Source organism: Salvelinus namaycush, chromosome 32 (assembly GCF_016432855.1).
Source record: "Salvelinus namaycush isolate Seneca chromosome 32, SaNama_1.0, whole genome shotgun sequence".
NCBI lineage: Eukaryota > Metazoa > Chordata > Actinopteri > Salmoniformes > Salmonidae > Salvelinus > Salvelinus namaycush.
In genome coordinates this window covers 3,594,703-3,620,163 of record NC_052338.1, presented here as the reverse complement: position 1 = coordinate 3,620,163, position 25,461 = coordinate 3,594,703, and the positions used below count along the sequence as shown (strand labels likewise).

Sequence of the window (25,461 nt, the reverse complement as noted above, 5' to 3'; positions counted from 1 at the left end):
CAGGTGATTGTGGAGGCCAGGTCATCTGATGTAGCACTCCATCACTCTCCTTCTTGGTAAAATAGCCCTTACACAGCATGGAGGTGTGTTGGGTCATTGTCCTGTTGAAAAACAAATGATAGGCCCTCTAAGCGCAAACCAGACGGGATGGCGTATCGCTGCAGAATGCTGGTAACCATGCTGGTTAAGTGTGCCTTGAATTCGAAATAAATCCCAGACAGTGTCACCAGCAAAGCACCCCCACACCATCACATCTCCTCCTCCATGCTTCACGGTGGGAACTACACATACGGAGATCATCCGTTCACCTACTCTGTGTCTCACAAAGACAGTGGTTGAAACCAAAAATCTCAAATTTGGACTAATCAGACCAAAGGACAGATTTCCACCGGTTTAATGTCCATTGCTCGTGTTTCTTGGCGCAAGCATGTCTCTTCTTATTATTGGTGTCCTTTAGTACTGGTTTCTTTGCAGAAATTCGACCATGAATGCCTGATTCACACTTCTCTCCCCTGAACAGTTGATGTTGAGATGTGTCTGTTACTTGAACTCTGTGTAGCATTTACTTGGGCTGCAATTTCTGAGGCTGGTAACTCTAATGAACTTATCCTCTGCAGCAGACGTAACTCTCGGTCTTCCTTTCCTGTGGCGGTCCTCATGAGAGCCAGTTTCATCATAGCGCTTGATGGTTTTTGCGACTGCACTTGAAGAAACTTTTAAAGTTCTTGAAATTTTCCACATTGACTAACCTTCACGTCTGAAAGTAATGATGGACTGTTGTTTCTCTTTGCTTATTTGAGCTGTTCTTGCCATAATATGGACTTTGTATTTTACCAAATAGGGCTATCTTCTGTATACCACCCCTACCTTGTCACAACACAACTGATTGGCTCAAACACATTAAGAAGGAAAGAAATTCCAAAAATGTACTTTTAACAAGGCACACCTGTTATTTGAAATACATTCCAGGTGACTACCTCATGAAGCTGGTTGAGAGAATGCCAAGAGTTTGCAAAGCTGTCATCAAAGCAAAGGGTGGCTACTTTGAATAATCTAAAATCTAAAATATATTTTGATTTGTTTAAGACTTTTTTGGTTTCTACATGATTCCATGTGTTATTTTATAGTTTTAAAGTCTTCCCTATTATTCTACAACGTAGAAAACAGTAAAAATAAAGAAAAACACTTTAATGAGTAGGTGTGTCCAAACTTTAGACTGTTACTGTATATAGTGCATTCTGAAAGTATTCAGACCCCCACATTTTGTTACGTTACAGCCTTATTCTAAAATGGATTAAACTGTTTTTTTCCCTCAATCTACACACCATACCCCATAATGACAAAGCAAAACAGGTTTTTAGAAATTGTTGCTAATTTATTACAAATAAAAAACTGAAATGTCACATTTACATAAGCATTCAGACCCTTTACTCAGTACGTTGTTGAAGCACCTTTGGCAGCGATTACAGCCTTGAGTCTTCTTGGGTATGACGCTACAAGCTTGGCACAACTGTATTTGGGGAGTTTCTCCCATTCTTCTCTGCAGTTCCTCTCAAACTCTGTCAGGTTGGATGGGGAGCAGCTATTTTTAGGTCTCTCCAGAGATATTAGATCGGGTTCAAGTCCGGGCTCTGGCTGGGCCACTCAAAGACTTGTCCCGAAGCCACTCCTGTGTGTTGTCTTGGCTGTGTGCTTAGGGTAGTTGTCCTGATGGAAGGTGAACATTTACCCCAATCTGAGGTCCTGAGCGCTCTGGAGCAGATTTTCATCAAGAATCTCTGTCATGTGCCTTTTACTGAGGAGTGGCTTCTGTCTGGCCACTCTACCATGAAGGCCTGATTAGTGGAGTGCTGCAGAGATGGTTGTCCTTCTGAAAGAACTCTGGAGCTCTGTCAGAGTAACCATTGGGTTCTTGGTCACCTCCCTAACCAAGGCCCCCCAATTGTGCAGTTTGGCCGAGTGGCCAGCTCTAGTTAGAGTCTTGGTTGTTCCAAACTTTGACCATTTAAGAATTGAGGCCACTGTGTTCTTGGGGACCTTCAATGCTGCAGAAATGTTTTGGTACCCTTCCCCAGATATATACCTCGACACAATCCTGTCTTGGAGCTCTACGGACAATTTCTTCGACCTCATGGCTTGGTTTTTTCTCTGACATGCACTGTCAACTGTGGGACCTTATATACACAGGTGTGTGCCTTTCCAAATCATGTCCAATCAATTGAATTTACTACAGGTAGACTCCAATCAAGTAGTAGAAACATCTCAAGGATGATCAATGGAAACAGGATGCACCTGAGCATCACTTTTGAGTCTCATAGCAAAGGGTCTGAATAATTACGTAAATATTATATTATTACCTGTTTTTGCTTTGTCATTATGGGGTATTGGGTGTAGATTGATGAGGAACATTTTTTTTTGAATCCATTTTAGAATAAGGGTATAACGTAACAAAATGTGGAAAAACTGAACGGGTTTTAATACTTTCCCGAAATGCACTGTACATATAGGTAGGAATACAGTGACTAGGCAACAGGATAGATAATCACCTCAGCTACCATGGCAGATTGCACAAAAATGGGCAGACAGAGACAATATTTTAACAAAGCTTTGATCACGAGGGGCCTCCGAAAAATAAATCTCCAATGCAGAGACAAACATAAAAACCATGAGAAGGACAAAGTGTTCCTTTATTTTTTATGCACGGCCCTCTTTGTCCCTGAGCTCTGATTCATTCATGAGGAACAGCCAAGCCGCTCCCATCTACCCTTATTCATTCATTTCTGATTTATTCCTTCCTTAACTAATCAAGGATATGATCATTACTCCGGAAGATGCAGGGGCGAACCCCTTGCAGGTCAGTGGAAGGCTGCGGCCCCCATTGTGGTTACCACAATAGCGACGGCGACTCTCGGATAAAAAATGGTGGTAGATACGCCCTCGCCCTCGACTGATAACCCTCAAGGCCGTTTGTCGATGGATCGGGAGGGAAGAGAGCTCAACAGTGTTGTATAAGGATGGAACTGACGTCAAACACAAGCAAGGATGGTGTCAGAGCTCAGGGCTCATGACACAGAGACAGGGCTGCTGTCCCTCGGGGCATTGGTCTCCCGGCCGGCCAGCCCTGGAAGTGAAGCGGCGACCACACTGCCAGCGGGAGCAGCACAGGAAGTGGAGGGGGGGGACAAAAGGTCACTGCTGGAGGAATGTGGTGGCCGGGTTCTATTTACGACGTGCTCACCCATTTAGACGCCAGCTTGGTGAGTGGCCAACTTGGAAGGCGAGAGAGCGCCTTGGCTTAAAGGAATGGGAGATGGAAAAGGGAGGGAGATGGAAGCGGGTGGGGGGGGGGGGGGGGTCTTGAGCTGTGTGAGGCGCTGCAGCAAAACAAGAACACCACAAGAACACGGGTACACCACATTGAGGTTTGCGACGCCACCCGATCAATGGAATTCTCCCATTGTGATTACTAATTAAGGGCATTACTACACATGCAAACAGGGGACAGGCTTACGCTCTTCTCTTTATGCCTCTCTCTCACCTGTTTCTCCATAGCTTGCCTCTTTCTGGAATCACTGTTGGGAAGAGAGAAGCATTTTGGAAGAGGTCCGTTGCTGGCCGCACTTAAGTTGAGATTCTCATCTGCACATAATTCATTTTCAAAAGGGCAGAGGGGCTGCAGAGAGAATCCTTAATTGCGCCGGCAACATAGACAAATGTTTATATCTCGGCCCCTCTAATGAGAAACCGATAATGGATGCAAACAGCACTCGCTTGCCTTTCCCTTTCCACTTCCCAGAAATGCACACGGGACAATCCAAAACAGGCCTTTTTGGAGAGCACAACCTCATTCATCAATTCTCCTTTATGCTCGGCATCATGCAATACTCTACTCAGCCATCGACGTAGCCATAAATCTCATTTTTTTATAGAGACTAACATTTGCAGATATTTCTCCATTAGAGGCTCACTCTGTGCTAGGGGGAGGTGTATGGATGCAGGCAACTGTAATGGCCAAGCCTAGAAGAAAGTGAAGCACCACTTTATATACCGTATCTCTTCTATTGTAGTGTCATGTATCTTCAAGGATTCCCAGCCCACATGGGCTTATAAGACACTTTATCTGCTGTAGAAAAGTAACATAATCTCATATACACTGAGTGTACAAAACATTAAGTACCACATTTTCCATGACATACAGTTGAAGTCGGAAGTTACCATACACCTTAGCCAAATACATTTAAACTCAGTTTTTCAAAATTCCTGACATTTAACCCGAGTAAACATTCCCTGTCTTAGGTCAGTTAGGATCACCACTTTATTTTAAGAATGTGAAATGTCAGAATAATAGTAGAGAGAATGATTTATTTCAGCTTTTATTTCATTCATCACATTCCCAGTGGGTCAGAAGTTTACATGCACTCAATTAGTATTTGGTAGCATTGCCTTTAAATTGTTTAACTTAGGTCAAATGTTTCGGGTAGCCTTCCACAAGCTTCCAACAAGAAGTTGGGTGAATTTTGGCCCATTCCTCCTGACAAAGCTGGTGTAACTGAGTCAGGTTTGTAGGCCTCCTTGCTCGCACACGCTTTTTCAGTTCTGCCCACACATTTTCTATAGGATTGAGGTCAGGGCTTTGTGATGGCCAATACCTTGACTTTGTTGTCCTTAAGCCATTTTGCCACAACTTTGGAAGTATGCCTGGGGTCATTGTCCATTTGGAAGATCCATTTGCGACCAAGCTTTAACTTCCTGACTGATGTCTTGAGATGTTGCTTCAATATATCCACATAATTTTCCTCCCTCCTGATGCCATCTATTTTGTGAAGTGCACCAGTCCCTCCTGCAGCAAAGCACCCCCACAACATGATGCTGCCACCCCCGTGCTTCACGGTTGGGATGGTGTTCTTCGGCTTGCAAGCATCCCCCTTTTTCCTCCAAACATAACAATGGTCATTATGGCCAAACAGTTCTATTTTTGTTTCATCAGACCAGAGGACATTTCTCCAAAAAGTACGATCTTTGTCCCCATGTGCATAAAAACCATAGTCTGGCTTTTTTATGGCGGTTTTGGAGCAGTGGCTTCTTCCTTGCTGAGCGGCCTTTCAGGTTATGTTGATATAGGACTCGTTTTACTGTGGATATTGATACTTTTGTACCTGTTTTCTCCAGCATCTTCACAAGGTCCTTTGCTGTTGTTCTGGGATTGATTTGCACTTTTCGCACCAAAGTACGTTCATCTCCAGCAGACAGAATGCATCTCCTTCCTGAGCGGTATGACGGCTGTGTGGTCCCATGGTATTTATACTTGTGTACTATTGTTTGTACAGATGAACGTGGTACCTTCATGCGTTTGGAAATTGCTCCCAAGGATGAACCAGAATTGGAGGTCAATTTTTTTTTGCTGATTTCTTTAGATTTTCCCATGATGTCAAGCAAAGAGGCACTGAGTTTGAAGGTAGGCCTTGAAATACATCCACAGGTACACCTCCAATTGACTCAAATGATGTCAATTAGCCTATCAGAAGCTTCTAAAGCCATGACATCATTTTCTGGAATTTTCCAAGCTGTTTAAAGGCACAGTCAACTTAGTGTATGTAAACTTCTGACCAACTGGAATTGTGATACAGTGAATTATAAGTGAAATAATCTGTTTGTAAACAATTGTTGGAAAAATGACTTGTGTCGTGCACAAAGTAGATGTCCTAACCGAGTTGCCAAAACTATAGTTTGTTAACAAGAAATATGTGGAGTGGTTGAAAAACGAGTTTTAATGACTCCAACATAAGTGTATGTAAACTTCCGACTTCAACTGTAGACTGACCAGGTGAATCCAGGTGAAAGCTATGATCCATTATTGATGTCACTTGTTAAATCCACTTCAATCAGTGTAGATGAAGGGGAGGAGAAAGGTTAAAGAAGGCCTTGAGACAACTTGAGACAAAGCCTTGAGACAACTGAGACATGGATTGTGTATGTGTGCCATTCAGAGGGTGAATGGACAAGACACAATAGTTAAGTGTCTTTGAACGGGGTATGGTAGTAAGTCCCAGGCGCAACGGTTTGTGTCAAGAACTGCAACGCTGCTGGGTTTTTCACGCTCAACAGTTTCCTGTGTGTATCAAGAATGGCCAACCACCCAAAGGACATTGAGCCAACTGTGGGAAGCATTGGAGTCAACATGGGCCAGCATCCCTGTGGAACGCTTGACACCTTGTAGAGTCCATGCCGAAACGAATTGAGGCTGTTCTCAGGGCAAAATTATTACGTATGTGTTTTCCCAGGATTCAAATCCACTATCCTGGCATTGCAAGCATCATGCACTACCAACTGAGCTACAGAACACAAATATAAACTGGATGACAGGTGTCATTGAGGAACAACAACAGGCAGCTGAGAAGAGAACAAAACCGTGGGAGCCAATTGTCTCATCTAATTTCGTACAATCCAGTGTGGTGTTGAACTGCCAGGCCGGCTTGCGAATCTCAGCCTCCGCGGCCTTATCTCCTGGCAGAGGAAACGGAGGTCCTTCAAAGGGCTGAGGTCATTTCCTCTGCCTCGGGGCTCATAAAGAAAAATATAAAATGTCTCCATTCGGTCAGCCCCTGCTTTCCTTGAAATGCCTGAGCTGCCTTTTTCATGTTTTTTTTCGGGACAGCAAATTAGTGGTTTCGGTTCCCCCAGACCCTCAGATTAAGCTAACCCACATCTCACTCCTACTAAATGAAAAACATCCAAAGGGAAGCAGGAGGGAACAATACAGGGACAGAGGGAGAGAATGCCTCCCCTCTTACCCACGGAGCTTGACGGCCCTTAAGCCTTTCACAACTTCCTGTTCCCATTGCTCTCCGGTCGGTCCAGGGCGTCAGCGCTGGGAAGATGGAGAGGCTCATTCAGAGCCCGCGCGATGCAGAGGTGGAAGGCAGTCACGCTGTGATACTAGGCAGGCGGAGGATTGATGGATCTGCTGCTGGTTGCTGCAGGAGCCATAGAGTCCTAAGGCAGATGGATGAGTGTGTGGGTGGGGGTGTAGGCTGCGTGTGTGGAGGAGACGAGAGGCTCTAGTATGCTAGCCTAAATGTGATTATGCACTCTGTGTTTTACAGAGTGCAAAAATGTGGAATGTACATGTGTGTGTTATTCTACGTGCATGTGTGCATTAATGTACATATGTGTATGCAAGCTCAGTGGTGGAAAAAGTACCCAATTGTCATACTTGGGGCAGCAGGTAGCCTAGTGGTTAGAGCGTTGGACTAGTAACCGAAAGGTTGCAAGATCGAATCCCCGAGCTGACAAGGTAAAAATCTGTCGTTCTGCCCCTGAACAAGACAGTTAACCCACTGTTCCTAGGCCGTCATTGAAAATAAGAATTTGCTCTTAACTGACTTGCCTAGTTAAATAATGGTAAAATACATTTAAAAAAAATACTTGCGTAAAAGTAAAGATACGTTAATAGAAAATGACTGTTACGCTCGTCGTCGGATGATAAATGACCGGACCAAGGTGCAGCGTGGTAGGCGTACATTCTCTCTTTATTTGAAAACGTAACACCGGGAAAAAACTATGAACACAAACCGAACGTAAAGCTAGTCGTGCATAAAGCAACAAACGAAGACAAGATCCCACAAAACCCAAAAGGAAACTGACATCTTATATCTGATTCCCAATCAGAGACAACGATAGACAGCTGCCTCCGATTGGGAATCAAACACACCAACATAGAAACAGAAAACCTAGAATGCCCACCCTAATCACACCCTGACCTAACCAAATAGAGAAATAAAAAGGCTCTCTAAGGTCAGGGCGTGACAATGACTCAAGTAAAAGTGAAGGTCACCCAGTAAAATCCTACTTGAGGAAAAATCTAAAAGTATTTGGTTTTGAATATACTTAAGTATCAAAAGTAAATGTAATTGCTAAAATACTTAAGTATCAAAAGTAAAAGTAAAAGTATAAATAATTTCAAATTCCTTATATTAAGCAAACTAGATGGCACCATTTCCTAGTTATTTTTTATTTACGGATAGCCAGGGGCACGCTCCAACACTCAGACATCATTTACAAACGAAGCATGTGTTTAGTGAGTCCGCCAGATCAGAGGCAGTAGGGATGACCAGGGATGTTCTCTTGATAAGTCTGTGAATTAGACCATTTTCGTATCCTGCTAAGCATTCAAAAATGTAACGAGTACTTTTGGGTGTCAAGAAACATGTATGTAGTAAAAAGTATATCATTTTATTTAGGAATGTAGTGAAGTAAAAGTAAAAGTATTCAAAAATGTAAATCGTAAAGTAAAGTACTGATACCCATAAAAACTACTTAAGTAGTCCTTTCACATATTTTTACTGAAGTACTTTACACCACTGTCCATGCATGCGTGATTGTGTGCGTGCGTGAGTGCATTTGTTTGTGTGTGTGTGGGGTACATCAGTGCCCAGCATATCTCGGTCTCTCTACAACAAACAGGTTCCTCTCCCACGCTTCTATCTCAGTGTATCTCGCATTTCTTAATCTTTCCCAGAGATGACCGGTTGCTGACCTCTTGCACCCTCCCCTTTTCTGGCGCTTTGCTGCATGCTCACTGAGCTGAACTAAATACAAATAACACAGGAGAGGAAGGAGGGAGGATTGGCCTGGTTTGTTCCCGGCTCGGTGTCTGTCTGGTGGTGCCACCGTGTTGAAAAAGCCCTGCTTCTGACATTTAAACAAGCACCAGGTCAAAAGGGCAGACGACTGAAAACAAAGTGATACTGGATCAGGGCGACGCAGTGTTCTTTTTATGATGCTCCAACCCGTACCTGCCTTCCTGCATTCACCTTTACAAGGATGGAGAGGAGGAGAGAGCATCTTTTGAAAGGACAAATCTGTTTAGAAGCAGATTGAGTAGACTAGAGTAACCTCTGAACATTGATGTTATCGTAAAAAAGTTGTGCGGGTATGTTACGACATTGGTCTCTCACTAGAAGAAAATCATTTCAGTTTAAGAAATAAAATGCTGGTCAGGGTCAAGGAAAAAAAAAAACACACAGGCCCTCTGTATCAAGCTCTCTAAAATCAGAAATATATTGCACATGTATTTCAACATCAGTATGAAAGGAATGAGGCCCTGGCTGTCAATAGTGATCAGAGACATGGGTTACATGGTAGGGGTAAGCCAGCGATCTGGATCTGCATTTATACAGAAACACATGGCTTCTGATGAGGCCTTTGAGCTATTGTGGTCTCTCTTCCTTCCTTTCTTCCTCTTTCTGTCCTACTCTCTCTACCCCTCCCTCAGTGCACAGGGCTGGACCATCATTTCCACTCGTAAAATACAGATGCTTATGCATGGCTCTTGGCATCTCGGCGGCGCTGCATTCCAGGCAGGTGAGGTATGGGAAACTGGTCTCCCCCACCCGCGAGTGCAGAGCAGAGTGCCCGGCCCTGCAGAGCATAACTCACCAGGCCAGTGCCCTGGACACAGAGAGGCTCTACTGTATTTCATCTCCACACCCTGCGATTTACTTCACACCTCTGGTGTATCCTTATACTCCCTCAATCCTCTCTTCCTGTTTTCCACGACCCATGGGTCCATCCTTCCTCCTAACAAGGGGCCCAGGCTGACTTCTGATTGCCGACATGAGTCACCAGCAACAAATGGACATTTTAGTCATTTAGCAGACGCTCTTCTCCTTACAGGAGCAATTAGGGTTAAGTGCCTTGCTCAAGGGCACATCGATGGATTTCTCACCTACTGTAGATGTCTCTGCGATTCGAACCAGTGACCTTTTGGTTACTGGCCCAACGCTCTTAACCGCTAAGCTACCTGCCGCCCCACACAAAGGAGGTTAAGCCAATCCGCGGCTTTTCCAGCTTTGAATCACGGCGGGTTGTTTTCCCTCTACATCTGACCCGTCACACAACGGGTGGGTTCCATCCAGGTAAGGACGGGTAGGAAGGCGGCATCACCTTGAAGGCGGCAGCAATACCGAGTAAGGAAGCTGTGAAAAACAACCACAAGTATTGATGGAACTTCAATAGCGCTTAAACAGTGCTGCCAGACACCTCGGGACTAATCCGCTCTTTTTCTCCCCCTCTACGGCTGGCCATTAAAAGGGTCTACACACCATGCGCAAACGGAGCTGCCGCTGAATTTTTGGAATGGACCGTATACGACACTCAGTCGCTCTGTTGTGTAGAGTGTGTAGCAGGCTTAAGAGGAGAGTGAACAAAAGGAACACTACCGAAGTGTATTTACAGTACTGTAGCAGCTAAGGCTGAAGCGGGGAATATGTCTACGAATAGCTTGAGATGTAAGACAAGAGCGATAGTGAAGAATGTGCAACTACATCGTACTTGCCTGTTGGCCTTCTAATTGGATGTGTGTACTCGATTAAGCGATTTAGAAAATGTGCCGCTAATAAGACAGCTCCGTCGTTTGGTTTGATGTGTCAACGTGACACTCCTAGTGAGTGTACAGGCAGCACAGGCTAATGCTGTTTTCCAAGACCTGGGTTGAAAGAGGAGGAGATAAAAGAGTCTACGGAGACGTAGCTAGGGAGGGGTTGCACAACAACTGCCTATCCTCTGACGTCCTTCCAGCGAGCGAGCTTCGTCGCAGGGCCTAGTCATTGACCTCCATCCTTCCTCCAGCTAGCGCTAACTGCTAAATCATTGATTTACGACACGCAGGTGCTTTCTTGACTGAGGTCTGTGCTAATGCCAGGGCTTGGCTCCGAACGCTTCCTATGACAACATCTGCTTTGAAGAGTGATCGCTGCGCCGCGGACGGTGGCAGACACAAGGCTCTCGGTGGCTAACACAAGGCTCAGGGTGCATCCCAAATGGCACCCTATTCCCTACATAGTGCCCTGGGCAAAAGTAGTGCACAACCTAGGGAATATGGTGCCATTTGGGATACAGTTACCTTGGTGACATACCTTTGCACTGGTTGGTGTTCTTGTCCAGGATGGCCTTGGTTGACACTATTTTCCCATATCTGTGAAGAGAAGAGAGAAGCAGAATTACTAGGTGGAATGGTTCTAGAACATAACATCGGGAACATTCTTCAAATTCAGTAGTGCTATTACCGTTACAGTAGGCTATTTTGTCCTCTCTCAATTCTCTAACCTCCACTTGGCCTAAAAATGTATAAATGTAGCGAGGCACGATTGCTCTCTTGATAACCATTACCGCTGCTGGGAAATAAACATAGCGAAAGTTAACACATCGGGAATATCTACGACCACTTCATCTCTCCCATTAATCAAACAACTGCACTAGGACTTGATGTGGCAAAAACTCATCGTTACGGACTGTGTGTGGACTAGGGGATGACGGCATCAGGCAGCTCTGTGTGTGTGTGCCTGCCTGTGTGTTTGTGCCTGTGTGTATGCGTGCGTGCCTGTACTTGCCCTTGTGTGTGTGTGTGTGTGTGTGTGTGTGTGTGTGTGTGTGTGTGTGTGTGTGTGTGTGTGTGTGTGTGTGTGTGTGTGTGTGTGCGTGTGTGTGAAATAGAGCTTCTCTCTCAGTACATAGGGACGTGTGGAGCTTCCTGGCCCATATTTCACCAGCGGGGGATAATTGTGCCATTTCTCAACGCACAGTGAAGACTCTATTTATTGCATGCTGCGGTGGGGTCGGTGGCAGGTATGAACTGATGAGCACAAGGAGGAAAACTACAGCCTGACACTCAGCCTCCTGGATACCAATCAGACTGTTGTCTTGATGGGATAGAGACGCAGGGTAATTTGAGGGTGGGTGCGTCCCAAATGGCGCCAGTTCCCAATGTGCCTGGGTCAAAAGTAGTGTACCTTTAAGGGAACCGGGCGCCATTAGGGACGCAGCCCTGCAGGCGGAAACTTGCCTCATTGATACCAATCAGTCGATTGTATTTTATGGGAGTGAGAGACACAGGGTAATTTGACTTACCTGGTAAGAAATATCAACAGGGATTTGTAATCACCGAGGGAGTTCGAGGGCGTATCCCATGAGCAATAGAAAAGATTGTCTTCAACATGGGGTTGGTGCATATATTTGATGCCATTGCCATATACTCAAAGCGAACATTGTTTGTTTGTTATTTTTTATATTTTTTTTATTTCACCTTTATTTAACCCAGGAGGCTAGTTGAGAACAAGTTCTCATTTGCAACTGCAAATAACTGCAAGATAAAGCATAGCAATTCGACACATACAACACAGAGTTACACATGGAATAAACAAAACATACAGTCAATAATACAGTAGAAAAATAAGTCTATATACAATGTGAGCAAATGAGGTGAGATAAGGGAGGTAAAGGCAAAAAAAGGCCATGGTGGCGAAGTAAATACAATATAGCAAGTAAAACACTGGAATGGTAGATTTGCAGTGGAAGAATGTGCAAAGTAGAAATAGAAATAATGGGGTGCAAAGCAGCAAAATAAATAAATAAATAAATACAGTAGAGGAAGAGGTAGTTGTTTGGGCTAAATTATAGATGGGCTATGTACAGGTGCAGTAATCTGTGAGCTGCTCTGACAGCTGGTGCTTAAAGCTAGTGAGGGAGATAGGTGTTTCCAGCTTCAGAGATTTTTGCAGTTTGTTCCAGTCATTGGCAGCAGAGAACTGGAAGGAAAGACGACCAAAGGAGGAATTGGCTTTGGGGGTGACCAGTGAGATATACCTGCTGGAGCGCGTGCTATGAGTGGGTGCTGCTATGGTGACCAGTGAGCTGAGATAAGGCGGGGCTTTACCTAGCAGAGACTTGTAGATAACCTGTAGCCAGTGGGTTTGGCGACGAGTATGAAGCGAGGGCCAACCAACGAGAGCGTACAGGTCGCAATGGTGGGTAGTGTATGGGGCTTTGGTGACAAAAACGGATGGCACTGTGATAGACTGCATCCAGTTTGTTGAGTAGAGTGTTGGAGGCTATTTTATAGATGGGTAAGTCTAATTGGTGCTTGCTCCGAGATGGAAACGCTAGCCAGGAGTGGTCTCCCAGGATTGCGGTTAGCTAGTTGCGAAGATCCAGATGAAAATGTTCAGAGTTTGCGGTAGGAATCCGGGGATATGGAGAGAAATAGGTCCGTTATGCTCTGGTTTGAGTCACGTTGTTCGAACTGGCGAGATGTTTCCGAGCTAAAGGTTAGCTGATGACCGCTAGCAATGGTTTGCTAACTGATAGCTGGTAGGTAGTTAGCTGGCTAGCTTCAGTTGAGGGATTCCAGATCCGAAGTAAATAGAAATACTTTAGAAAAAAGCAGATCCACGCCACATTGGGTGAGGCGGGTTGCAGGAGAGTATTTAGAAGTTGAGGTTTAGGAAAATATTTTTAAAAGATATGCGAAGAAAAATATGTAAAAAGATATATACAAGGGACACGACAGGACAAAGACAAAGACGTCTGACTGCTACGCCATCTTGGACTCATCTTGTTTGTTATTGATGTTGCACTGTTGAGGAAAAAGTCTGCAAGTAAGCATTTCACTGTTTCGTTTACACCTGCCTTTATCCTGTGCACGTGACAAATAAACTATGATGGGGGAAAAAAACTGAACATATATTGGAAACTCAATGAAGTTACACATCAATTGTAACACTAACGTAGCACTAACTAAGGTGTGCATGTGTTTTTTTGCATGTCTGGTTGTGTGTACGTGCGAAAATGGGCAAGAGCGCACGCGTGTGTGTACAGTCAGCTCGTTCTGGGAAACAGTTAAAAAGGCCTCCGATTGGCATGGAGTTGGGGAAAGTTCTCATTAGAACTTTGTTTGGGTCCACTGGGACCAGGAGACCACTCATCATGGCTCGTCTCATTAATTGTTAAAGAAGGTTCATCAATGCATCGCGCCTGTGATCCAAAAATACCCTACAAAGACACCAGGCGTGGGATGAAGAGAAAAGGTTGAATCAGGCATCTAGCCCATAATGGAGAATATTGGAAATAAACAGGGAATACAAGCCGTGCATGAGCCATGTATATGTGTTTGGGCATGCGAAGGTGTGTTTGTGTGTGTGTGTGGACACCGTGCTGGCGGCTTCTCTTGCATGACTTTGATGTGACAGAGACAGTCCCTGTGAAGCCCAGGTTTAATACTGGCGATGCTGTAGCTCTGCTAGAGCCGGTCTCCTCTAATCATATTTCAATCACTCTCAGTCTCCGTTATCTCTGTGTCTAATGGTCCTCGTCAGTCCTCACCCAGTCCCTCTCGCTCTTTCCCTCTTTTTCTCTCTCTCTCCCTCATTCCCTCTCCTCCTCTATCCCTCTCCCAATTCTATCTCTCTCTCCAGTGGCGTACCACAGTTTTGGGGGGCCCCCCGCAAGGTCTGAGAATGTGTTTTTTCTCTCTCGGGGAAACAGTTAACTTCCTACAATTCTACTAATTTCGCCATGGGGCAAAGTGCTATTATACACATTTTGCAATGAGGCTCAGAGAATTTGGCATTTCGAAAGATAATTTCATGCTATTCTACACATATTGCCATGGGGTGGAGAGAAAAATGTGCAGTTTTACAGCTAATCTCATGGTATTCTACATATATTGAATTGAGGATGAGAGAATTTGGCATTTTTAAAGCAAATTCCCTGCTATTCTACACATATTGCCATGGGGCAGAGAGGAGATCCAAACCAGCCTAATTGTAATGAATGGCAGCAGAGGCATAATACTGATTTTACTTATGCAGGAACATAAAACAAATGCATGTGATATATTAGAAAATGTGTAATAGAATTATTGTCAAGCTAAAATATTGTCATATAATCATACATACAGTTTATACGGATTTCCTACCAGTGTTCTGTATAAACATCTTCGGAAATATATGTAAACAGACCAGAAATGTCTCAATTGATGTTTTCTTGGAAAGCTGAGAGTGCTATTATATGATCAAATGTGGTATGCCAATGTCTCTTTCCCTCTCTTCCTCTCACTCTTTCTCCCTTCCTCTTTCTCTCGCTTTCTCTCTCTCTCTCTCTCTGGCAATCATTCCACCGCCATATCCAATCAAGAATTAGAGATGACGATACTAAAAAAGGACACCCGCCCAATAAAAATACAAGGTTTTATACGTGGTTCTATGTCGTTGAACATTGTACAAATTGAGGCAACTGTAAAAGATGTCATTTGTTCGAAAGTTTTCTCGGAATTGAAGCACGATGCGTAGCCTCAACCGCAGCTTCTACTTTTTGGGTGGAGGCCTGATGACGAGACATTGGATCATTTGGATCCATTGAATATCTGCATCTCCTTTTTCCTCTCTGGGTGAAATGATCCAGGCATATTTCATTTCCGCCATTGCGCTGGGGGTGAAGTGGTTCTTACATGGAGAGCAGGCCAGAGCCAGCACACATCACTGGTGCAGCTTGGCAGGAGGAGTGAGGGGGACTGGCGGACCACCCAAGCGTGGCGTTGTCCCCCTTCTGGCTCTCCAAAGGCCCTCGCTGTCTGCATGTCTGTTTGCTGCAGTAGACGTGTGAAGTGGCATGACAGGTAGGTGGGAAACAGCTCCAGGCAGTTTCTGCTCCATGTCTGTGTTTCCCTACTTCCCTTCTGCTGACCACATGGTGTAACCACATCCTCTAAGGGATACAGTCACATTCTCTCCTCTGCGTGTGTGTAAAGACCCCAGGGTATGGGGTCTGACAGGCCCTTGGGCCTCTAGGTTTGGGGAGGAGTTTGAAAGGAGGAAATTGAAAGAAAGTGATCCTGCTGTGGACCCCAGAGGCAGATGGGGGCCCCTGGCTGCGTGGCGTCTGTGTCAGTTCATCTCTGAGTTTTGCGTTTATATTGCTCAATGTTTGATGGTAATTTAAGAGACAGGTGTCACTGTTGTACACATATTCTGACTGGACAGGTACGGATAGAGGGAGAGAGAGAGTGGGAGACAGAGGAAGAGGGATAGATGATTGAAAGCAGGAAAGTGAGAGATGGCGCCATACCATGGCGCCAAACCTTAGTGCAACGTTCCGGTTGAGTTAGTGCCACGTTCCGGTTGACCCACAAGCTCAACCGACCCCCCCCCAGAGCTCTAAAGGTGAGCCTGACAGACAGGGGTCAAATCACAGCTATTAGTGCTGCGGGCCATTAAGGACTAGGACCAGTTGACCTGGGAGCATGGGAGCTCCCTCTGTGACTACAGGACAGAGGGTTAAGGGCAGGGGAGGGGACCCAGGTTGTGTTCCAAATGGCACTATATTTCCCTATATAGTGCACTACTTTTGACCAGAGCCCAGGGAGCTATATAGGGAACAGGGTGCCATTTAGGACGCAGGCCCAGTCTCCCAGTGAACTGCAGAGACAGACAGGCAGGTGCTGCGCACTGCTGAACTAGCCTGCTCTATCCTGATGGACACCTGGCAGGAGGGAGACCCGCTGGTCACTCAAGTAGAACTGAATCAAAATCAATCACGAGCCACTCTCCTGAGCTATACTTGTGTACTGTAGAAGGGACCTGCCCTTTGAAGATATCCCACAGTATGGCCGCTGCACTACCACGGTACAAGATGTTATAGTTGTCGGTTAAGCTCTTCTCTCCCTGCTTCTAGCAGGTGACACAATGGTTTTCTGTGAACTGTAGGTCTAAGCTCTTTGGCCCTCTGGTCCCACCCACTGTGGAAAGTATTTCCATTGCTGGAAGACAACAGTTCTATTTCAAAAATGTCATCTTGACATTTCTGCATTAGAAATGAATTATGATTGCTCCCCTGGCAACGACGGCCCTCTGACAAATTGTGACCCGGTGAATTAGGCCAATACTTTGCTGGCTCACTCACGAGATGACATGCCAACTGGCCCAGGGCTGGAGCTTGGGTTGCATTTCCTCCTTACGATTTTGTTAGCCACTCATCCGGGATCCGGCCCTTCGTCACCTTTAAGGGGCTCTAACTGAGGCTAGCCTGACAAGTGTCGGCCATGGTTGAGCATCACCAGTGTTAAACAGCAGTGTCGGCCATGGTTGAGCATCACCAGTGTTAAACAGCAGTGTCGGCCATGGTTGAGTATCACCAGTGTTAAACAGCAGTGTCGGCCATGGTTGAGCATCACCAGTGTTAAACAGCAGTGTCGGCCATGGTTGAGTATCACCAGTGTTAAACAGCAGTGTCGGCCATGGTTGAGCATCACCAGTGTTAAACAGCAGTGTCGGCCATGGTTGAGCATCACCAGTGTTAAACAGCAGTGTCGGCCATGGTTGAGTATCACCAGTGTTAAACAGCAGTGTCGGCCATGGTTGAGTATCACCAGTGTTAAACAGCAGTGTCGGCCATGGTTGAGCATCACCAGTGTTAAACAGCAGTGTCGGCCATGGTTGAGCATCACCAGTGTTAAACAGCAGTGTCGGCCATGGTTGAGTATCACCAGTGTTAAACAGCAGTGTCGGCCATGGTTGAGTATCACCAGTGTTAAACAGCAGTGTCGGCCATGGTTGAGTATCACCAGTGTTAAACAGCAGTGTCGGCCATGGTTGAGTATCACCAGTGTTAAACAGCAGTGTCGGCCATGGTTGAGTTAGCACCTGCAGCTGACCTGAGAATGATTTAGTGGTGATGTCCTTGTCAACCCAGGATCTGTATCAGGCCAAAAATAACACACACACTCTGAACGCACACTCTGAAGGCACACACGCACACACAGGATAATGCATTTCTGACAGGTAGTGCTGGTGATTGATGCTGGCCGATCATCAGATTGGAGCTCGCCACAGAGATCTCCACCCACAGGGAGGGTAGGAGGGAGAGAAAGAACGAAAAAGAGAGAGAGAGAGGGGGGGGAGAACAAGAGCGAGAGAGTGAGAGAACAAGAGGACGTGAGAGAGAGAACAAGAGAGAGGGAACAACTACAGTGGCTCCACTATAGATATGGAGTGCTTTTAATGGAGTGAGTGGGAGAGAAAAATGGCAGTGTGTTTGTGTGTGTTTGTACGTATGTGTGTGTGTGTTTAATAGAATGAGTAATGGGCATATGGCTATTTTCCACAGTACCACAGTTCTCTTTCAGGCTTCAGCGTTCCAAAATAGCTCCTGTTTGTCCACGGCCGTCTACAACCTGTCAAGCCGACATGCCACGCATTTCTGTCTGACACGCACAAATGAACATATCTCATCTGTGCTGCTTTCTCCACACTACTCCAGATGAAAGGGAAAGAGAGAGAGAAAGAGGCGGAAGGGATGGAGAGTGTCAAAGCAGCTGGGAGGGAAACTGTAGAGTCCCGAGGGCTCGGCTTCCTGCCCTCACGTCAATCAGTCTTAAGGCTGACGGCTGCTGCACCTGTAATGGACGGAGTGGAGCTTTAATTTGACATTTTAGTCATTTAACAGACACTCTTATCCAGAGTGACTTGCGGTTAAGTGCTTTGTTCAAGGGCACATCGGCAGATTTCTGGAATTTGGACCCAGCGACCTTTCGGTTACTGGCCCAATGCTCTTAACCGCTAGGCTACCTGCCGCTTCCCAGCAGAGTGGGTGTACTGGCTGTAACGAGACAAACAGAGGGAGTGCCTATGAAAAGCCAAGCTGTCCCGATACCATGTATACAGTAATAGGGGGATGAATAATGTAGGAGATTGCCTGGGGGCATATCAGCCACTGCACAGCAACTGCTCTCCAAATCAATGTTGTGGAGGATACAACATATTAGTTTGGTCTGGGCATTCCTGCGGTCGTCTCACTGCCTCAGAGGTTAAGCGCCGCTATCTCGGTCCGTTCTGAAGGACGTGCGGCGGAGTTGGTTGACTGGACGGAGAAGGAGAGAGAGGGAGAGACAGAGAGAGAGAGAGAGAAAGGGCCAGGAAAGGCGGAGCCGGACGGAAAGTGTAGGGCGACGATGACGGAGGCGAAAGAGCCGAGGCTGGGCTGACTGGAGTGTCTTTTCTCACACTTCATCTCTTTGGCAGTTTGTTGAAAAGGAGCCCGTGGGATCGGGGAGGCTCTGATAGCCGGCCGGTTCGTGTCAACAGAGGGCCTCTGAGAGTCATGAGGGATAATGTGGCGCTTCGGATCGCAGAGGCTCTGTGGAACAGGTGGTCCCAGGGTCACCCCTTCCTCCTTCCTCTGCTGTGTGGAGCTCCGAACCACTCACTCCCCACTCTCTCTCTCTCTCTCTCACTCCTCCCTCCCTCGCCACACATGGGAAAGTTTTTGGGGGACAATTGGCGGTGATTAGCTCTTGATTTGGGTTTCTCTCCGTTTGATCAGGCGAGGGAAAGCAATGTGATAGAGAACACAGCTGTAGCTGGTCCGCGGCTTAAATTGGGTGCAGAGATCCAGAAGGGCGGGATGGATGAAAGCAGGAGGTAGGGGAAAACAAAGAAGTCAAAAGGGAGGTGGACGGAAGGGAGGGTAGGGAGGGAAGCTCTGGGGTCCTTTACATGTACGTTTTTGAGTTATGGATTTAGGCCACTGGCAGGGAGAATGTGAGCTCGAATGCTTCTGTTATTCCAGGTGTGGGCCCTATGTCTGGTCTGGAGCGCCTTGTATAAAAAATGCTCTTTACTCAAAAGAACCAGCGGGCTGGTTCAGCCCCTCTACCTCTCCTGGGTGGTGGACTGCAACAAGAAAACCCTGGGGCTGCCCAATCGCTTGGTAGTGAAATGGATCATAAAGTCTCCCGTCGCCCAAGAGGGCTCGGAGGTTAGCGTTGGATACACACCCCATGGGTGGTTTATGCTTGGCCCTGTGCCCCACCTGCCTGGCTTTGTCCAGCCATTTTTTTAACGGTAACGGCTGTTCCATCCAGGTTTCTCTTGCTCTGGGTGTTCAGCCAAACCTCCTTCTCTGGCTGCTTCTCCATGCCCATATATCAGGCTGATGGTTCTGGAGAGCTACAGATCCAGCCAATTGAATAAAATAGATTAAGCACACTCCCAAATCCCATTAATTGCTCTTCCAACTGCGTATAATTAGAACCTCCTTTGCCATTGTTGTTATTGACTCCCTTTTCTGTTGGCTATGTTTGAAGTAGCAGAGGAAGTTGTGGTAGTTGAGTGTTAGGACTCTTTGGAGACTGTAGCTCGCTGTATCGTTACGGGTCACGGAGCGGAGTTCATTTTCATGTAGGAGTGGCCGCCGCAATTTGAGAGAACTTTGGCATTTCCAAGCATCTCTCAGGCCGGCGTGTAACAACCTCCAATCAGCAGCTACGATATGGCACACTCTCAAGAATGCGTCAGTTGGCGGCACTGTGTTTACTTTAGAGATACGGGGTCTGGACTGCTGGGGCTGTCTCACAGTGTGTGTGACCCCGTGAGCCTGTCTCGGGAACCGGCATGGCTCAAGACACCACAAGGACTCATAACAATTGGAGTTGACCCCGAAAACCCGACCCTAGGCAACAGTGACTAGGGTCTGGTTTCAATGACAGACTCTTCAGGCATAGACAAACTACGTCACTTCCTTATCCGCTTCACACCAAACCTCTACACCAAAGTTGCAGTCTACCAGGCAGTGTGTGTATCTAAACTCCTTTATGGATGTGGAACATGGATAGTTTACAGCCGACACTTAAAACAACTGGAGTCCTTTCACATAAAATGCCTTAAACGAATGTTGAAAGTGACCTGGCAGGACCGTGTGCCACATTGAGAGATCCTACAGAGAACCAACTGCAGGAGCATCGAGGTGTCCTTCACACACCACCAGCTTAGATGGCTCGGGCCATGCCATCTGGATGCCAAAGGATCGCCTGCCACGAAAGATGCTGTACAGACAGCTAGAACTGGGCCGTCACTCTTCAGGTGGGCGGAAAAAGCGGCTAAAGGACCAACGGAGGACATCGCTAAAGAAGTTGGGGATAAACCCTGTCTCCCTCTAGATTGGCGCGGCCTCAAGGAGTGCAGTTGGCCGAGGAAAAAAGGATGTAGCCTGGCATAGTGACAGAGAAGACATATGACCACTGGCCTCAACAGGACAGGCCTTTGTGTGCTCTTTCCGTGGCAGACAGTGTGCATCTTGCATCGGATTATACAATCATCAACGAACCCACAAGCAGTAGTGGAAGTCATCATTGGATATGATGGACTACCTTAAGTGCCTTATCTGCTTGAATATTATATTTTTTTTTTAATGGATATCACGGAGGTAATTTTTAATGAGTGCGAAATGCAAGAGGCTAGTATGCATCAACTACCTTCACTAAAATCACTGCAAACTTTGGTTTCGTATCGCAACGTTCTGGAACCATGATTTGCTGAGAGAGTTGTCTGTCTGAAGAGGACTCACCCCGGATCACTTTTTTTCTCCCTTAGAGAAGTTGCCAAAAGAGTCCAGACTCTAGTCACTGTTGCCTAGGGTCGGTTTTTCAAGACTAATCTCTGAGAGGAAAATGCTGCCACACACACACACACACACACAGGCAGAGTCAGACAACCCCGTGATACTGATAATAACTCGGGCGGCTGAGAGGTGGTTGAAAAACCCCCTAGGACTCCTCATTCTCCCGAAAACTGCAACAGCTCATTTCAGAGGTTTCAGTTTAACATGAAGCCCTGAAGGACAAGGCGTCGGGCCAAGGGAGGATGCCATTATGGTGGGGTGGAGCAGGTTGAGTTGGGAGGAGGACCCGGGTGTCACAGACTGCAGCGCCAGATGACCTTTGTGAAAATGTTACTACCCGCCTGTGCCTGAAACAGTGGCTGGCTAATTAAAGTTTCATTGGCATTGGATTTTCATTGGCACAGCAGACCTCGGGCAACCTTGGGGGCACTTAGACAATACGGACGAAGGCGACTGGCAAAAATACAAGGAAGAGAAATGCTGAGGACAGACTGTGTGTGGGAGGAAGGGAAGTGAGGCATCCACTAGAGGACAGTGAGGTGTATGGTGTATGGTGTATGTCCAATATGTTGTCATGTTTTGAGGTACAGTAGCTAGTAAACCACAGAATGATATTTGATCCTTCACTGCCGGGTACTTTACTGAAGTTCCGACAATGCCCTTCTGAAAAACGTCCGGCCTCAAATTCAAGATCATACTGAATTGGAAAAATAAATTGAAACGGCCTACAGTGAGATTGTACAAAAGGGGACTATGTGGCGAAGAGATGTGCAATGTCAAAACGCTGAGTACCTCCGCGCTCTTATCGTGCTCGCTCTCTAGCTAATGGAATTTTGATGGGTCAATATCGAGACATGCGGGACTTCTGACATAGCGAGAGCATTACCAAATACTGGGCAGCACCTTCCGATTCCATAAGATCATTAAATAATTGGCTGCATTTGACTGGGACATTTTCTGAAAAGATGGGCAAGGAAAGGATAGATGACCAGCAGACTTCCCTTTTAGCCTGTATTTCACAATTTGCAGTGTCTTTATTAATGATCTTGACCTTTTTATCGATTAAGACGTGGAGGATTTTAATGGAGCTGAACAAAGCTGTGTGTGTGCATGTGTGTGTGTGTATGTATGTGTGTGTGTATGTATGTGTGTGTGTGTGTGTGTGTGTGTGTGTGTGTATATGTGTGTGTATATGTGTGTGTGCCTTGTGTGTGTGTGTGTGTGTGTGTGTGTGTGTGTGTGTGTGTGTGTGTGTGTGTGTGTGTGTGTGTGTGTGTGTGTGTGTGTGTGTGTGTGTGTGTGTGTGTTGCAGCTTGATGAGGTCCTGGTCCATGGTTCCTGGGGGAGGCAGTCCAATCTAGGCTTTATTAAGGCTTTATTGAGCTGAGTGTAGGTGTGTGTGTGTATCCATGCGCATGGCTGTTTTTGTAGCAGACACACACTTGGCAGAGCTTTTATGATTACCCGTGTCTGTTTCTTTTATACACTCACAATTGGTGGAGCTTAAATGAGGGTGTGTGTGTACCAGCAGGTGTGTGCGTCTGTGTGAGTGAGTGTGTGTGTGTATGCGTGTACGAGCAAGGGTGTGCGTTTCTCATCATCTGTGTACGTGTGCCACACTCACGGTTGGCAGAGCTTGATGAGATCCTGGTCCGTGGTCCCCGGGGGCAGGCCTCGGATGTACAGGTTAGTTTTACTCAGCTGCTCGGATCCGCCGTGACTGCAGCTGTTATGGCTGGGGCTAGGCGGAGCCATGGGGTGAGGGGGTGGAGCATAGGGCTGCTGCAGGAAGAGAAGAGAGGAGGGGTTAAGGGCTAAATATATATTTTTTATAAGTAATGTGAGTAACTCGCACATCTTTGAGAGAGAGAGATAGGGAGATCGAGAGGGGTTAGACAGATGGAAAAATATGTGTTGAGAGATGTTGGTTGGAGTGCATTCTTTGAGGGGGAGTGACATTTCATATGTTATTGATGGTTTTAACGGAACCAACAACCTGTGAACTATTGACCCTTTCGCATCTTCACATTTGTGTCTACAAACATCCCCATCTACATTTCCACGATTTCTTCCTTCTCTCTCCCATCTTCTATACACTAAATCCCTCTTCCTTTTCTCTCTCTCTCTCTCTCTCTCTCTGCAGCCTCCTCTCTCCTCTCCCTCTCTCCCCCTCCATTTGGCTGTGTTCCCATTAGTGTGGATTTATGGTGTGAGAGTCAGGGCTCCCTGCTCACATCCCATTTATATCTCTATTCCAGGGATGGGAACGTGGGGCCCCTGTGGGCATAGAAGAGAGACAGAGGGATCGAGAAAGAGGGAGAGCGGGTGAGAGGGAGAAAGAAAGAAAGAAAGGGAGGAAGGAATAGTGAGAGAGAGAGAGAGAGAGAGAGAGAGAGAGAGAGAGAGAGAGAGAGAGAGAGAGAGAGAGAGAGAGAGAGAGAGAGAGAGAGAGAGAGAGAGAGAGAGAGAGAGAGAGAGAGAGAGAGAGAGAGAGAGAGAGAGAGAGAGAGAGAGAGAGAGAGAGAACTGGAGATGGGGGAGGTGAAAGAGAGAAAGAGAGAAAGAGAGAGAAAGGGGTGGGCAGTGATGGAGAAAGAGGAGAAAAGCGAGAGAGTATAGCTTAAACGCCACCAGCGGCTCCAGTTAACCACGTTAACCCCATAGCCTCCCCGGAGAGACACTGCACACTGGGATATGGGAGACCTCCTACCCCCAGATAAAACAAACACACACGCACCACTCATCGTATCCGCCCCGCACATTAGCACCGGCCCGTGAAGCATGGCTGATTTGATGTGCTGTTTTGAGTGTGCTCGGGCAGTGTGTCGCCTCCTCTGACAATGAGCCGAGGCCCCTGGAGCGTGAAGGGAGCCCACGTCTATCAATGGGAGGCCAATTATCATGCTGGGCTAACTGGAACTGACGGCCAGCCACTCTCTCACTAGAGTAGTGAGTACACACAATGTGATTCCTCACTGCCGAGCTACAGCATATTGTGTGTGGGGGGGGGGGGGGGGGGGGGGGGGGGGGAGAGAGAAAGAGAAAAGTAGAGAGAGAGAGAGAGAGGTAGAGAGGTAGAGAGAGAGAGAGGTAGAGAGAGAGAGAGAGAGAGAGAGAGAGAGAGAGAGAGAGAGAGAGGAGAGAGACCTGGTGGTAGTCCACACAGTCCATTTAGGAAGGAGACTGGACATTTACTGGGGGGGGGGGGGGGGGGGGGGTTGTTTTGGGGGTCAGGATACATTTTATGTAGAAGGACTGACAAGCTCAGTTCTGGTGACTTTTTTAAAGGACATTCTACTCCAAAATGAATGGAAATGATTATGCTGACACTATCTAAAACTACATTTCCACCTCCAGAATATTATTTGGACCAACATATTGGACCATCTATATAGCCTATGCATGGTCCACATTATTAGCTGTGCTATTAGCAGTAAGCATTATCACCTGAAGCCCAACTGATGCAGCATAGTGGCTATAAATAAAAAGTCTGAATCATTAGCCATATCCCAAATGTGATCTTTTAACTTGTTGATTCCATTTTACTTCCTAAAAAACTTGCATAAACACAGGGAATATAATGTAGGCCTACCTGTTAGGGTAACTCGGGGTAAGCTGCCAACAGGGGTAACATGCCCCCTGCCTGTACTTGTCACAGAAATCACTTCATGGCACCATTGTTTCCCTCCAACACTTTCCCTGGTTGCCACTACTCTTGCTAAAAAGTCACTCCCCCAAAAATTTGAGGTAGGGTGGCAGTTAGGGTAATTGCAATTGATCCGTGTTACATTTAGCCCCGCTTTCCCTTATGCCGTTGCTAAAAACTCCAGGGTGGTGCAGTTGAGAAATAAATTGAGAAATAAATAAAGTAGGAATGGAAAGCTGGGATCCCCATCTTTTAAACAAAGGCTATTAAAACCGCTGTTCTTGCGAGATTTGTTGTGCTTGTCAGAATACACGTTTCCCTCATGTTTCCCTCTCTGACAGGTTTTTCTATTCATTACTTGTTTTGTTTGCAGAGGGAAAGTAAACGTGGACTGTTCTGTCATCTCCAAAGCGAGCCTCAGCAGAAATATTTGTTCATGTTCTATATTTTTGGGCCGTGGCGTCAATGATTTTGCCAATGGCGCAGCGCCACAGCTAAATGACTGCGGCGGAAACACTGTTAGGTTGAGTCCGCCTAAAAATCCACATCTATCACTCCACTGCTGGGATGCCTTGATAGTTTTACAT

General features: G+C 46.4%; 1 protein-coding gene across 2 annotated transcripts in view; it reads right to left on the bottom strand.

The window, feature by feature from the left end:
* The window catches only part of LOC120027325 (RNA-binding motif, single-stranded-interacting protein 3-like), a 214,997-nt gene that overhangs the window by 146,695 nt on the left and 42,841 nt on the right, over window positions 1-25,461 (bottom strand). For both annotated transcript variants that reach the window (XM_038972244.1, XM_038972245.1), the window contains 2 exons: window positions 22,853-23,010; window positions 10,917-10,975 (listed from right to left, as the gene is read on the bottom strand). In XM_038972244.1, the coding sequence (XP_038828172.1) occupies window positions 10,917-10,975; window positions 22,853-23,010 (217 nt within the window). The remainder of the gene's footprint in view (window positions 1-10,916; window positions 10,976-22,852; window positions 23,011-25,461) is intronic.